This window comes from Aplidium turbinatum, chromosome 1, assembly GCF_918807975.1.
Source record: "Aplidium turbinatum chromosome 1, kaAplTurb1.1, whole genome shotgun sequence".
Lineage (NCBI taxonomy): Eukaryota > Metazoa > Chordata > Ascidiacea > Aplousobranchia > Polyclinidae > Aplidium > Aplidium turbinatum.
This window is the reverse complement of record NC_137472.1, coordinates 51,666,544-51,681,453: the sequence shown is the minus strand read 5'-3', so window position 1 is coordinate 51,681,453 and position 14,910 is coordinate 51,666,544. Positions and strand designations below refer to the sequence as shown.

General features: G+C 38.2%; 1 protein-coding gene across 1 annotated transcript in view; it reads left to right on the top strand.

Annotated features, from left to right (window-relative positions):
- The window catches only part of LOC145766948 (transient receptor potential cation channel subfamily M member-like 2), a 54,298-nt gene extending 39,896 nt beyond the window's left edge, over window positions 1-14,402 (top strand). The window contains exons 23-31 of the mRNA XM_082578669.1: window positions 1,315-1,496; window positions 2,310-2,442; window positions 2,568-2,737; window positions 2,943-3,025; window positions 3,225-3,421; window positions 4,840-5,032; window positions 5,366-5,503; window positions 6,356-6,469; window positions 12,134-14,402. Coding sequence (XP_082434795.1) covers window positions 1,315-1,496; window positions 2,310-2,442; window positions 2,568-2,737; window positions 2,943-3,025; window positions 3,225-3,421; window positions 4,840-5,032; window positions 5,366-5,503; window positions 6,356-6,469; window positions 12,134-12,280 — 1,357 coding nt within the window. The 3' untranslated portion in view covers window positions 12,281-14,402. The remainder of the gene's footprint in view (window positions 1-1,314; window positions 1,497-2,309; window positions 2,443-2,567; window positions 2,738-2,942; window positions 3,026-3,224; window positions 3,422-4,839; window positions 5,033-5,365; window positions 5,504-6,355; window positions 6,470-12,133) is intronic.
- Window positions 14,403-14,910: the final 508 nt, after the last annotated feature.

The following is a 14,910-nucleotide window of genomic DNA, read 5'->3' as shown; positions in this document are numbered from 1 at the left end:
ATTTATTTGTGTTTTGAATAATTTTGTTTTGTTTTTTTTCCTCTCTCTCGTCAACAAAACCAATAAAGCTTTGGTAGAGAGTTTGCTTTGTTGAACCATAGAGAAACAAAACAAAGTAACTTCAGCGGGTTTAACATGATGTATTACATACACAAATATAACATAATCAATAAACTGAACTAAACTAAGCTTTGGGTCTTGTGTACTTTAAGCCGTCCACGTTCAATGCGGACATCTTTTGTACAAAAGACCATTACATTTTTTCTGTACAATCTGAGGCTCACCTTCTTTTGAGATCTGAAGTTTCTTTCTTCTTAATTCGACTTGTATTAGAATCTTCCGATAAACTCACAAAGCAATAATCAGTAAAATGCAAAGAACACACCTTAGAACTTTTGCTTGGAACAAAATCTTTTTGAGAAAGTTTACAGATCCATTTTTCTAACAGTTCATGATTTTGAAAAGGAAAACTATGCTTTGACACACCTTTTGGTGTTTTATGCTCACCATAGCCACTTTTACAGCCATAAGCAGAACAATGCCCCATAATTTGAAATTTGTATCACGCTACACAACCTGCAACAATTCATCAGGTGTCTTTATTTGTGAATTGAATGACTAAATTAGTCTAACATATAACTGCTGTGATAAGAGAACTGAATTGGAAACATCACTTTCTAACTGATTTCAATTCTGTATGCTTCAGGTTTGCGGAAAATACAAAATACCATAGCTAACTGCTTACTACTATTATGTAGGCTATTTCCAAAACTTGACTTCTTGCAAACTTGCATGCCTTACTGCTGTGCTGTTATCAATGTCATTCAATGCAAGCCTTCTTGTATTCACTGTCAACAATCAAAAACGTGAAATTTCTTGATAATGTTTTATGCTTTGTAAAGTTGTACATAGGCTACTTTTGTACCGAGCAGTAGCCTACCATAGGTTCCATTCTCACAAAGCTTTCCCATGGCTACTGCTGTGCTAACATCACAGTCACGCACACAAAACGTTAAAAAAAGGTAGCCTACCTTTCTACAAAAGCACACAATTTCCTTCAAAGTTTAAAAATGAACTATAATTTTTTTTTTCATAAGAAAACTTAAATGAACTGAATTCTCTGTCTTCTGTCTAGTTTTTGAAACATTGAAAAAGCGCAATTCCTTTGGGTCCACTGTGGTATGGTCACGTGATGAATACGTCACCTGTGACCAGTACAGGTAATCTAGAAGTACATGGTTCAGATTATAACGTTTTTTTTACGTGGCTCTGAAATTTATCACTTGTCAGCACTAATGGTTTCATTATTTGCAGCTACACTTTTGATGGCTTGGTAAGCAAGACTGACACAATCTGGAAATACCAAAGACATGCTCTGGTCCAAGAATACTACAACAGATCTTGCTTCGTGGTTCCATTGAGCGTGTTTTTTTACGTGCCCAAGCTCATACAGCGGATTCGCAATACAGAAAAAGAGAAGAAAAATACTGCGTTTGGTAATATGTGATTCATAACGTTGTGGTTTTGACAGCTATTTAAAGCGTCTTTTTTAGCCTTTGTTGCATGTTGCAGTCGATTTTAAAATCGGTGGAAAGAAGACTTTCATAACAAACTCAATATAATTGAAAAAATGTAAGTTTGGAAAAAGATTCTAAGGTTTACTTTTACTGGCTTATGTTTTCCAAACAAACATGATTCCAGCAGCAACGTTCGAAGCCGTTTGCTTCGCAACTGACACGCTGTATTGGAACTACACTCTCCATACGTTTACGTATACAAGAAAGCAATAAGTTTTCATCAGGCAATTTTGTTTGGGTCTAGTAAAACTTTGTCCGGCGGTTTAAAAATATCCTTGTTTTTGCTTTAACACGACATGTATTGAACATATTCTATTCTTTGCAATTTTGTTGAGTATTGCAGAAGTATAAAACATGAATGAAGCAAGGTTGTGCCATCACAAATGGCACTTTGTTTTTATTACGAATAGCTAAAATCATTGATGCGAATGGGTAGAACTTATATCGCAATATTTGAAGTATTTGCCGAGGCCTGTGGTTTGTTGGAATGTTATAAACACCACTCACCTCTACCCAGGGTGTAATAAATTTAGTTGACATTATTGCTGAAGGAAAGGCGGCAGAGAGAAAGGAAGTGACCACCCTACTCTCGTTATTGCCGAAGGCCTAGTGTGATAAGAACCTTATCTTCTCATTTCCCAAAGCTCAGTAACTGACTATGGAACTATCTTTACCTACTTGTACACACAAAAGTTCGAAAATAATCTGTCGTTTCAATTTGTGTATTTTTAGACCACAAGTTTACTGGCGACAGATTGAAGCACTTGGTGGCATGGGAGAGCTTAAATGCTGACGCTTACCTGACCCAATTTCGCTCAAATGAAAGAGAAACCATTAACTTGAAAATGCAAAATGTTTCAGACAGGTTCCTAAATAGCTTATTTCTCTTCAGTTATTTCAAAAGTAGTTGTTTCCTTTATGTGATTGTTTTTGATTATGCAAGCTAATTGACACACTCGAGCTTGCTAAAGATAGTTTATTTTTTAACAGAATTGATGCTTTATCAGCCACTGTGGACGCAGTTCGACTAAATATGAAGCAGCTAAAAAAAGATATTAAAGCACTTAAACCTAAGCCCAACACTATGGATGAGCCCTTGGGTTGGATTATATCTGCACTCCGAGACCACGACTTGCTTCCAAAAAATCTTGTTAAACCCGGTGAGCTTTACGATGAAAATAGTCATCATCACTACGAAGTTCCTTCCTCTCTTCAGGGGTTGGAGGCCATGAAGGGCCAAGTATCTCTGTTGTGAGATTTTTATTTTGTAGTACTAAACATCAAAATACTACAAGTTGTGTGTTCGTTACGAGAATATGCGGTAAGCGTTTTTTTGTCTTTACATTACTTACCGTTGCTTTTCAGTCCACCTCAAAGCCAGGACGACACCCTACCCTGAAAGCAGTGTTGCCAGATATACTTTCAAGGATCAAATGGTTTCATGGAATGTTAGTGTGGCACTTTAATTTTTTTAATTTATCACACAAAGTGACTCGTGTGCAGTTTTTTCTAATAATTTTCACACCGTGGTAAATTGCTGGCTGCACTGATTTTGAACACCGAAACAAAGTTTATTATACTCTCTGTGGAAAAACCGTCGTTCAAATATTCTGATAAATCACCGTTTTTGCAATTTTTTTTTTGTAGATTCCATTTCCAGAATACAACCCACCTCATCATACGTCAGATAAAGTGTTTCACAGCACGTCTTTGTTTTGGGACGCCATTGACGAACGTGACGAGGCGGTTTTGATATCCCTGCCTTTTAATAAGTTTGATCCAAACAAACGTGTCGACAGGAAAAGTTATACTGGCAGATATGACGTCGTTAATGGACTTCCTCGGTATATAAACGTATTCAACTGTTTTAAACATTTTTTTAAATTGAAACGTTTTATCTTGATATTACGAGAAAACTGTTTCTTAAGTCGCAAAAGTGTATTAAAAATACAAATATCTACTAATTTATAAAATACCATTGTGGTTATCGTTGGTTAATCTAGGAAGACTTGTGTTAAAATAGGGGAAGTCCCATATGAATCTTTCCGATGTTTCGCAGTGGATGAACCACAGGTGATGAACTTAGCTAAGTAAATTACTGAAGATTCTACCTGTGGTTTCCGTTGCCGGTTACCTCTAATCTATGTGGTTGTGTTTAATTGGGATCGTACTTGAAGTGGAGTTCTTGAACCACAACGGTGTAAAGGTGACATAGGCTACTGTTATAAAATCCGATTCAGAAAATTGCAGCAACAAATTAGTTTTCCTCATAAAATCCTTTGGGGCAAATTTTTACAAGAACAAACACATTATACGAAATTCTGAAATCTTTTTTTACTTTTTTTAAAAGATTGTGTAAAAATAAAGTTATAGATACTTATCAAAGAAAATTCGTCTGTAAGAGTTCACATTGTAACTTCTAATAGATTTTATGAATTTCTCAGCTTTTCCACACTTTCCAAAAAATATTTTTTATTCCTTTCACGAGGGTAGCTTCTTGACTTACAGATATCGCCACTTGCTGCTTTTCGTTGCTCTTTAGGCGTCCTAATTGTACTGTTGTGCATACACTCGTGCATATACACTTATACAGTATACAATTATACATGCATTGCACGCACACAGTGTTAGGGTACTCAACTACAACTTCAGTACTTGCACACACCTTTGTTACGGCCAATCTCTATACAAATCAAACGTCATATAAAACCGTTCAGGTCTACTGAATCTTACGTCATGGAATTTTTCCTAAAAATGAGCCTAAATTGCACCATCGTTCGTAAGACTTGTGTCAAACCTGTTTAAACATGAAATATTGCATCATCACCTTTGAACACTTGTTTGAATTGCGTGACAATGTCTTTCACTATTACGTCACAGTACTGCGTACGTGAGTTTGAGATATTGATATCTATTCTGGTCATTCATTTTAAAATTGTTGCTTGAAGAGGTTGGTCGCATGTTTAACTGGTTTGCTTAGTGCTTGTCAGCTGGACGAAAATTTCCGTCTTTTATCCAAGTAATCTGTTCTGTAGTGACAAGTTTTAGTGGTGTACGGCGTTGCATCCCATTTTCGACAGCCAGGTGGCTAATTTTACAGAAATACAATTTTGAATAGACGTTTCAAAGGAGTGTTTCTTTTTCGGTCATTACATGCAGACGAACGGATTCGGGAATCTTATGTTACAATTTTCCCACGAAGAGATTATGGTTTACCGCTGTGACCAACCTTTTTCCTACAAATAAATTTGCTGTTTTGCAGAAACCCCGGGGGCAGAACTGGTCTGACTGGACGTGGCTTGTTAGGTCGTTATGGACCGAACCACGCCGCTGATCCAATAGTCACTCGCTGGAAGAGAAATCAAACTGGAGAGATAGAGGAAAGAGATGGCAAACCTGTACTTGAGTTTATTGCTATTCAAAGAGAAGATACCAAAGAATGGGCCATTCCTGGAGTATGTATGACGTGGATTAGTTTTTTTTTCTTTTCTAAAGTTTGCATGAATGTCATATTCAGCGTTATCGTTCTTGAAATAATCTTCAGAATATTGTCGATTGCTGGTTTAGTTGTTTAGCTTTTTGTCCAAGTTTACATGTATTGCATTTTCATCATTACAGCACCGAAGAAATAACCTTATCAGCTAGCAAAATCCGTCTTTTTGGCATTGATTCTGCAAACGTTGAATCGACGGGTTTTGCTTGCTGGGTTCGATTATTGTCTATCTTTGGGCTATTCGTTTTATTAAGCACAGAGTAAAATTATTTTGCACTGTTTATTTTTATGGCAGGGTATGTTGAACCCAGGAGAAGACGTCAATACAGTTTTTAACTATAAGTGTTTTGATAAAATTGCTGATGCCTTTTCTACCGAGAATGAAGACTCAACTGAACAAATAGAAGAGTTTTTTGACACCAGTGGTGTGGAGGTATGTGCTTGCATATTATTAAATAGTTGAAAGGTTACCAGGTAGTACTGTGCGACCATTGTTTTTGTGATAACGAACGTTAAAACTTCAAAACTATAAACCTAACGGTCTTGACAAGGGAAATTTCCGTTGTACTTGTAGTTTCTCGAAACTTTTAAAATTGTTGAAGCCTGAAGTAAAATCCTTTGAGCCGTGAGCGAAAATTTTATAATGCAATTTTTTATATATCTATTAATATTCAGCAAGTTTTTTCCAAATCTTGTGCAAACGTCAAAATGTAATGAAATGAAAAGCTCACGTCAATGAAGTTACTATAGCCATCTGGTTGTGATAAATCTGGATCGCAGCCTTGAACGTGAATTGATGCATTTATTGTACTACTTTTTATGGTGTACAGTAGGCTACTGTAGATTGAAGATTCAGCATGTTTGGCAAACCGCTTGATAAAATGTCATTTTTCAACAAAGAATTTAACAGATTCACTTGCAGTGATTGTTATTAACAGCAACCCTTGATTGCGCTTTTATTTAAGGGTGTCCGACAAATTGTTCTTAAGCAATTGTTCGTAAAACAATTGTTCGTAAAACCATAGTTCGTAAAATTAATTCTTCGTAAAACAATTCTTCCTAAAGCATTTTTTCATGCATGCAGTTAAAATTAAGAAAATGCTTTACGAAGAATTGTTTTACGGATTTCATTTTACGAAAAACAGTTTACGAACAATTGCTTACGAACAATTTGCCTATAACCTTATTTAAGTAATTCGGTGCTTTGCAGAAGCATTTGTGTACGAGAAAAGTTTAATCATTAGGCTTATATGTTAAATGTTCATTGTTCAGTGTATATTTCCAGATCTTTCGAGGCTATTGTGATGACCACAGAAACACCGATTGCGCATGGATCGAGACAGTTGCATACAACTTTCATGACGAGGATGGAACGGTGTTCCAGCACTGCAACTTCAGTGTAAGTGATACAGTGTAGATTTGCCACAAGCAGCCAGTCTGATGCCACACCAAAAGGTGGTCATTCAGCACCTGAACCATTCAACTCTGTTTAAACTTTCTGTTTCGATCACTCATGCTGACATGTTCTTGACACTTTTGACATATTCTTGAATCTCTACAACTCCATGGCCGTTGAAATAGCGTAAAAAGGACAGGTGTTTGCGAGTTGAGGCGGCTATTGATCTATTTTGTTGAGAAGGTTGTGTTTCTTTTGACTGCGTTGCAAAGTTAGTTATTCACCGACGTATCCGCTTTTTAATATGCAAATCTGTCATGTCTGGAAAGGAATTGAGACACATCGCATTATGCAAAGATAACTAGACAAACCTTTACAAATATTAGGATTTTGCGCGAAAGAGCAAAATCAGTGATTTTGTAGTGTTACCTTGTTACAGTCCATAAGAAACAGAATCTTGTATTTCAGAAGTTTTCATCCTTTAACTCTTGTTTACCCCTTGCCGACGACTATCTGTTTGGTTAACTAACTTTTTTTTAGATTAAATTTAGAGTATTTATTATGTAGTCTTATGTATTCATTGAAGTAGTGTGCTTGCCTTTGCACACCTGTGTGTATAAATGTGTAGTTAGATTTATTGTAATGGGGTGGTGGCTGACTACATGACCGCTTATTGTCTTTCGCTACCATCCTGATTCCTCATTGCGCGCCATAATCTAACCAACAGCTGTAACTTACAATACATTGTTTTTACTTTTCATTTACTTTGCTCGTTTGTTTATATGTAACGCTATTGAAATAAAATAAATTGGCTTGACTGTCTTCAGTTAGTTTCTCCCCTGCTTAAAATATATCCGGGAGTAAAGTTATCCTGTTTGAGAACCGTGTTTCTATCTATGTAGCTTATTAGCGGGGTTCCCAGGCACTCAGTCATTTCAACTTGATGCAAAAGTTTCGTTTTCAGTACCAATTTGAAAGTAAGGACCTATAAAACAATTTTGGTCCGAGTGTCAAGCTGTCAAATGAAAAAAAACAAAATGGCCGCCAAAATCCAAGATGGCGGCCAATTTCCAGATTTTTTCACATTATGCCTCGTAACTTTTGTTCTATTGAACCTAGAATGGTGATTGTGGTCTCTAAACTTAGGATTATATGTATGAGTAATTCGATAAAAATAAAATAAACATGATTGGAGCACAGAGTTGTGATTTTGGTGTCTATGTCAATGTTACGTTCACTGTTCGCACCCTTATTACATCATTGTTTTTTAGTTTCGAAATCGGAAGTCGATGTCTAAGTAACTTCGAGTCATAGCAAGGAAAACAAATTATTTCCTTTGTTTCTAGCATTTAAAGAGAATGTCCCCACTGATTGATAACCCCTGCTGATAATTTGTGCCATAAACAGAGTTTTTTAGGCAACTCACCTCAACGTATGAAGTATTTTTTTCGTCAACTCCTTGAAGGACTCAAATCATTACCAGTACAAGAGACTTTCAGGAAGATTCTCTCTGTGAGTCAGTTGGCCATGTTAAATATGACTTTTCTTTTTGCAAACTTGAATTGTGAGCCTCCACTTGCAGTGTTTCTGGACCTGAAATTGCATTCCCAAACAAGAAGCAGGAATCTGGTACAATTGCTACACAGCTATGCTCTGAGCGTGTCATATAAGAAAGTCCTCAGCATTGAGTCTAGATTTGCACAGGCGATTGCAGATATGCAAGAAACAACGCTGATATAGTTTGTCCTAAAAAGTTACGTCAGGGCATTTTCACGGTGGCAGCTCTGGATAACTTGGATCACAATCCCTCATCACGCACTGCAAGCTGATCATTTCATGGAACTGGTATTTCAATATTTCAATTTCCTTCGTCACAGACGCCTGGGTTGAACCAAGAATATCTACAAATCAATTCACAGAAAACAGGAACCCGCAACAGTGAACCCATCCTGCCTCGTTCGTATAAGTTTGTACCACCAGTGGGCCGAAATCTTGTCAACCAACCTCCGGGAAAAGATTTGCAACTAGTGACAACGAGTTCATTCGATGAGGAGAAACATCACGAACAGGCATGGATGGCTGCAGTAAATGACATCCTATTGATGAATTGCGATGCAGAAATGCACACTCCAGCGATGTGGTCTTCCTACCACGCTGCTCGATCAGATTCTGTTGGACAACCGGAAAAATGCATTAAAGCCCTCTTGCCACTTTTCCACGAAAAAGCCGCTACTCCAGAAATGATTCAACATGGAATGGAACTGGTGAAAAAGACAACAGAGCACCTCAACCCACACTACGTCCCTGTATTGGTAGTGGATCAACCACTCTATGACATCGCCAAAAAATGCATTGGACCTTCCCTGACATTTCTGGGGAAGACAAAATTGTGGTCATGCTAGGTGGGCTCCACATTGAGATGGCTTTGTGGGGCACCATGGGAGATCTTCTGCGTGGGTCTGGATGGCCTGAAACCCTGAAAAAATCTGGGCTAGTGAATACAGAAGCAGCAGCCACGGCTTTTCTGAAAGCATCCAATGTAATGAGAACAAGATATGCCCATCAAGTTACTGTTGTGGTACTTAACAGCCTTCTAAAACGAGCATGCGAAGACAGTGGAACCGAGATGGCTCTTGAGGATTGGGTCATTGTAGCTTCCCAACAGAGTCCAACGTTCAAATTCTGGCTACTCATACACAAGTACCAACAGATCATATTCATGTTCCTCCGGGCACATCGGGAGAGGAAGTTAGAACTCATGGTTAATACCTTGCAGAAGCTTGCGCTTTTGTTCTTTGCTCTAGACCACCACAATTACGCAAGGTGGATTCCAATCTTTATCCGAGATCTGGAAGGTCTTCTACTTAGCATCCAGGAAGAATTTAATATGGGACACTGGGCAATAACTCAAAGCAATCACCGTTTCTCATCACTTACCTATCGATCAAGCACACGAGCAAGCCAACAAAAGGGTGAAAGGAGTTGGTGGCATTATTGGTCTCACTGATAATCATGTCATGTTAGAACGCTGGATATTGACTGGTCCAGAAATCAGCCGTGTCGTTGAGGAGTTCAGTGGTGTAAATGCTCACGACGATGATGAAGAAGAACTCCCTCATCATGAAGAAGGATGTGCATCTCAGCACCCATTTTTACACCATGTTAAAGACCTGATGGAGGTGTTGCTGAGCAGTGGAAATCCTTTTGAGGAGTTCAGTGGAGACATGGTGACATTAGATGACAAGATGTGTGAGTCGGCGGTTACTGCTTTATCTGTCCACACAGTCGAGTCTTTGGGACAAGAGCAGTACAATAACTTCAGACAATCAGACAGAGTGTGCTTGACTCCAATGACACACCTTTTACAGCGCCAATCAAGCGCAGCAAGTTAGTGTTCTTCCATGAGAAGAAAACACAAAAAAAAGTCAGCAATTAAGCTGAAAATGCAGCACTTCAAACGTCACGCAGAGCTTTTCGGGCAAGCTTTTCTTGTATTAGACAGCCGTGGTGGAAACTTGGAGAAGTTTTTTCAGCACGATTCTTCCCTATACCCACCTGCGTTGTCTTCTGAAGGGTCCCTCAACTCTTGTACCAAGTCAGATTTGCTGGTATATCTCACGGAAGCCAGTGCAAGTAGCGCAATTTCTGTCGACGAGGAGTTACTTGCGCCAGATGTTTACGACTTCATTATTATTGACGGTGGAGTACTGATACACTCACTTTCTGGTACATCTGTCCAAGGCAAGACCTTTGATTCATACTTCGAAAAGGTATTTTGCTCAAGAGTTCGCCATGACTTGAACCGATCGACAAGAGTAGACATTGTCTAGGACCAGTATCGTGCACTGACTATTAAAGGAGGCACAAGAGAAAATCGAGGAACAGGCATCCGACACCGCGTATCTGGTACTGCCAAAATCCAAGGAAATTGGCAGAAGTTTCTAGCGAATGTTGATAACAAGAAGGAACTGTTCACATTCCTGTCGAAGATAACAGAAGAAGAGTTCCCAAATGACAAGAATGTCTACATCACTGCAGGTGATCAAGTCCACCATGTTGGGAACGGTCCACCAATAAATCAATGCAACCATGCGGAAGCTGACACGCGTGTTTTAGTACATGTCTTCCACGCACTCCAATCTTCGTCAATTGGGATGGTGTATACTTGAGACACAGATGTTGTCGTAATCCTTCTGAGTAACTTTCATCGCATGAAGGCTCTGAACCCGGCAGCAGAAATTTGGATCTCATTCAAAGCGGAAAGAGAACCCAAATGATCTCCCTGAATACTATTGCCATAAACCTAGGCACGACAATATGCAAAGCCATGGCCCTTTTTCATGCATTCACTGGATCAGACAGTACTTCTTCCTTCAAGTTCAAGGGTAAGCGATCCTGCTGCACGTTGACGCACGAAGTTCCATCCCTCATGGAGCAATTTGCAACTATTGCCGACACTCCATTCCAAACATCCCCAAAGTTGAAGGAAGTGACAAAGAACTTTGTCTGTAGACTGTACTCAAATGAATCAAATGAGGACAATGATGTTGACCTCGTCCGAATGAAGTTGTTCTCACAGACAACTAGGGACATGGAGAGAATTCCCCCAACTAGTGATGCTTTGGATCAACATCTTAAAAGATGTGTCTTCCAAGCAAGCATCTGGGCAACAGCCTACATGTCCATGATGCTTGTCATGAACCCAATTGACCATGGGTGGAAGGAAGAGGACGGCAAGCTGCTTCCCATTTGGACCACGCTGCCCCTCGCCAAGGATGTGTTCCATCTAGATGTGAAGTGCTCTTGCACAATTACCTGCTCTCGGTGCAAATGCGTAAAAACTAAGTTAAAATGCACACGCCAGTGCAAGTGCACATGCAAGAAATAGCTGGACTACACAACAATTTTCAATATTGACAATTGACATGTAGACTGTATAATATGTACAATTATTTCAATATATGGGCCTTCGTTAATTTGTTAGCCATTTTCTTATTGAATGTATTGTTTCGAGGAGTTTTTTCGAGCAATTTTGCAAGCCTTTTGTTATAACACAAACATCTTTTAGGTGCGGACAGTTTTGCCCTAACTGCCCTAAACTATACGAGCTGAAACTGTAGCCTATTGATGTAGAAATTTGGCATTCTTACTTGCCTTCGACTAACTGTCTTGGTCAACTCTGCTTTGCTTCGCTATTTCGCAGTCATTCGTAACCTACTTCTGACGCAGAACTAACAAGATTGTTACACATTTATTTGGAACTTAACTCAATATAAGAAAACATATTGCTCTAATCGTGTTTATTTTATTTTAACTGAATTACTCATACATACAAACCTAGGTTTCGAGAAAACAATCACCATTCTAGGTTCAATAGTATAAAAGTTACGAGGCATAATGTGAAAAAATCTGGAAATTGGCCGCCATCTTGGATTTTGTCGGCCATTTTGTTTTTTTTTATCTGACAGCTTGACACTCGAACCAAAATTGTTTTATAGGCCCTTACCTTCAAGTTGGTATTAAAAACAAAACTTTTGCATCAAGTTGAAATGAAATTGAAAAAATGCACAGGCATGGAACCCCACTATATCTGACTGAAACTAAATTGTAAACACGTCTATTGTACGACGCTTTCGATGCAACTTTGAATAATGTGTTTCTTTACAGTCGGGAGAAGAACAGTCCGTAGGAGAACAAGTTGGACCTAAGTGGGTTACATTCAAAGATTCTTTAAATCTTTTTGCTGATCATAAAAAGTACATTGGAAAAGTTGCTTCTCTGCATAAGGCTTATTTTAAGCCGCAAGTATCATGAGAAAATTACATCATTATAATGCAGTCATGGACGGCGGCGTTGCACCATTACACATTGCGTATGCACTCTTTGACATGTTGTTGCTGTTTCAATACATTGATGTACAGTAATTACATCCGCCTCTCGTCTCACAACTTGTTTATTTTAAATTGAAGTATGCGTGGAAAAGCAACAACTGTAAATGATTTCAATGAATTCGCTTCAACGTTTTTTAAGTGCAACGTGCCTGTAATAGTATTGTTGCGCGTAGTATTGTATGAATAATTTTATATTTGATCGGTAGAACGTTGTTACTATCTTTGCAACAGTCATTTGCTGTGTCACTGTACCATGCACAATTGCACATCTTCATATTGCCGTTGCCACTGTACTCAGTAAATCACTGAATAATAGAAGAACAATATCTACCATATGCTTGCCATGTCATCAATCAATTTGAAAGGCACGAATGACGTCAGTAACCCTCTTTTGAGACATTGCATTTCCTGAAACTGGCTTTTGGAACAACATCAGTGTCTCTTTTAAAATCATAAATTGACGAAAACAACAGGAAAATTGCTTCTTTCTCAATGATATCGACTGCCAGTATTAACTGAGAGGATGATACACTTGTAAGCTTACGTTTCATCATCATCATCATAATCCATCGTCGGTTTGTTCCCCACTAGTGGGGGTGGCCGATTGTTTCCGCGCAGCAATTGTCTTCATATTTTGTAATTTAATTTAAATTTAGTTGCAACTTTTTCTGTGTCAAGAGTTTTAATTACGTTTGGGTATAAATCGCATAAAATCTTTTTATTTTAATTGTGAAGTGCAGTGGCTCATCTACAAGGTTAACAATTTTGTATTCATTTGTTTTCGGTTTCACTAACTATCTTGAAGGTATTGTTATAGTCTTCTGCTGCACTCTGTTACGTCTTTTCAATACGTTTAGCTTCTCAACTGCTTTAAAACCTCCTGCGTCTCTGGTACAGCTGGCGGAACTGATTACATTTGCAGTTGCGCGTTTCAATTAATCAACGTTCCGTATCACGTTCCTAATCTACGTCTCTGTGCTTATCGTATGTCAGGTTGCTTAGGCTTCTATCATCTGTAAGTTATAGCAGCTCAGTGGCCGACAATGTTGTGGAGTCGGGTGAAAAATATACGACTCCGACTCCTCGATTTATAACTGGCTGACTCTGGCTTCAGTGTTGCCAGGTTTTTTAGGGTTGCCATATTTTTTAAAGTAGTAATGTGATTACATCCTAAATCTATTGCAAAATAAAAATAATACCTGTCGCAAAAAGACCTTAGCAGTTGTAGAGCGACAATAAGTAAAATCATAACATTATCATTCTATAAGTTATAGTTCGTATGTTCGTTCGTTTAATTCCTGCCGCGGTCCACTGCTGATGCGTTGCAAGTTGACCGTGTTCCACGGGTATGTGTATACTGCAATTTGCTGATTGACAATTCTCCTGTCTATAATACTCTGCTTTGCTTATTCTGTATTTTATTGTAGAAGTAAAAATACAATGTGTTGTGTAATTGTATCACATGTTATACTTAACCTACATACCAATTTGTTTACAAGTTCACGCCTAATCGTTCAAATGCGGATTTTTAATGTTGACTTTTATATTTTATGATTGCTCAATTAAAATTACTTTCATGTGTATTCAAGGTATCTTATGTACTGTATCTCGTTCCATTTGCTGCATGTTTGATCACTCAAGTTCATGAAATTGACCACCACTTACATTGTTCTGCCTGTTTATGCTTTATTAAATTTTAATTTACTGAATGTAGGCTATAATGTATATTGTGTAATCATTTAAATCTGAATCTGTCAACTACTTTTGCTTTTTGCAAGTTGTTTTCTATTACTAGTTCTACTAACTTAGCATTCAATAATCTAACTTTTAATCATTTATTAACTTCTTGTGTGATCCAACTTTTCTTCAAGTGATTTGACTCCGTTGATTGCAATTAGTTGATAATGTGCCTTGTCACTTCATGATCCTCGTGTAGTTTTGCCGCGATTAGGTTTTCATGCTTCAACCCTTTTTATTCATTCACAAATTTTTGCAAATATTAAGTCGAAAAAACTTTTATCTTCTGGAATAAAATAAATCAGTGATACCAATATGGTTTAGCGGTTGCGCGGTGGAGTGGAGAAAGCGTCTCGTCACGCTTGAAAGGACAGCGGTTGACACCGCTCCAGAGCACGTGGCTTTGGTTGCCCAGACACTTAATGGCGTTCCCAAATATTTGGGAGCAGATGATTCGATGACTATGGTATATCTTTTCGCTGATTCTAGCTGTTGTGCTCATATGTGATTCACACTGGCCTATGTTTCGCGTAACCTACTGTTCGTCGCTAGGAGCGTAAAACAAATATGATTACTAATATATACATGATTAACGGAACTGTTTTTAGGCCAACTGATAAGAATATTTTGAATGTCTGCAACGAAGATTTATAATGTATTTTTTACGTAAAAACTTGTGATGATTGGATAAAACTAGAAAACGTGCACAGTGCATCCGCAAATCCAATATAAATTATAAAATGAAAGGATCAAGAACATTCGCAGACATCGCAAGCGTTGCTTTCAAAAGTAACAACCCAGCGACAGCGGCTTTTC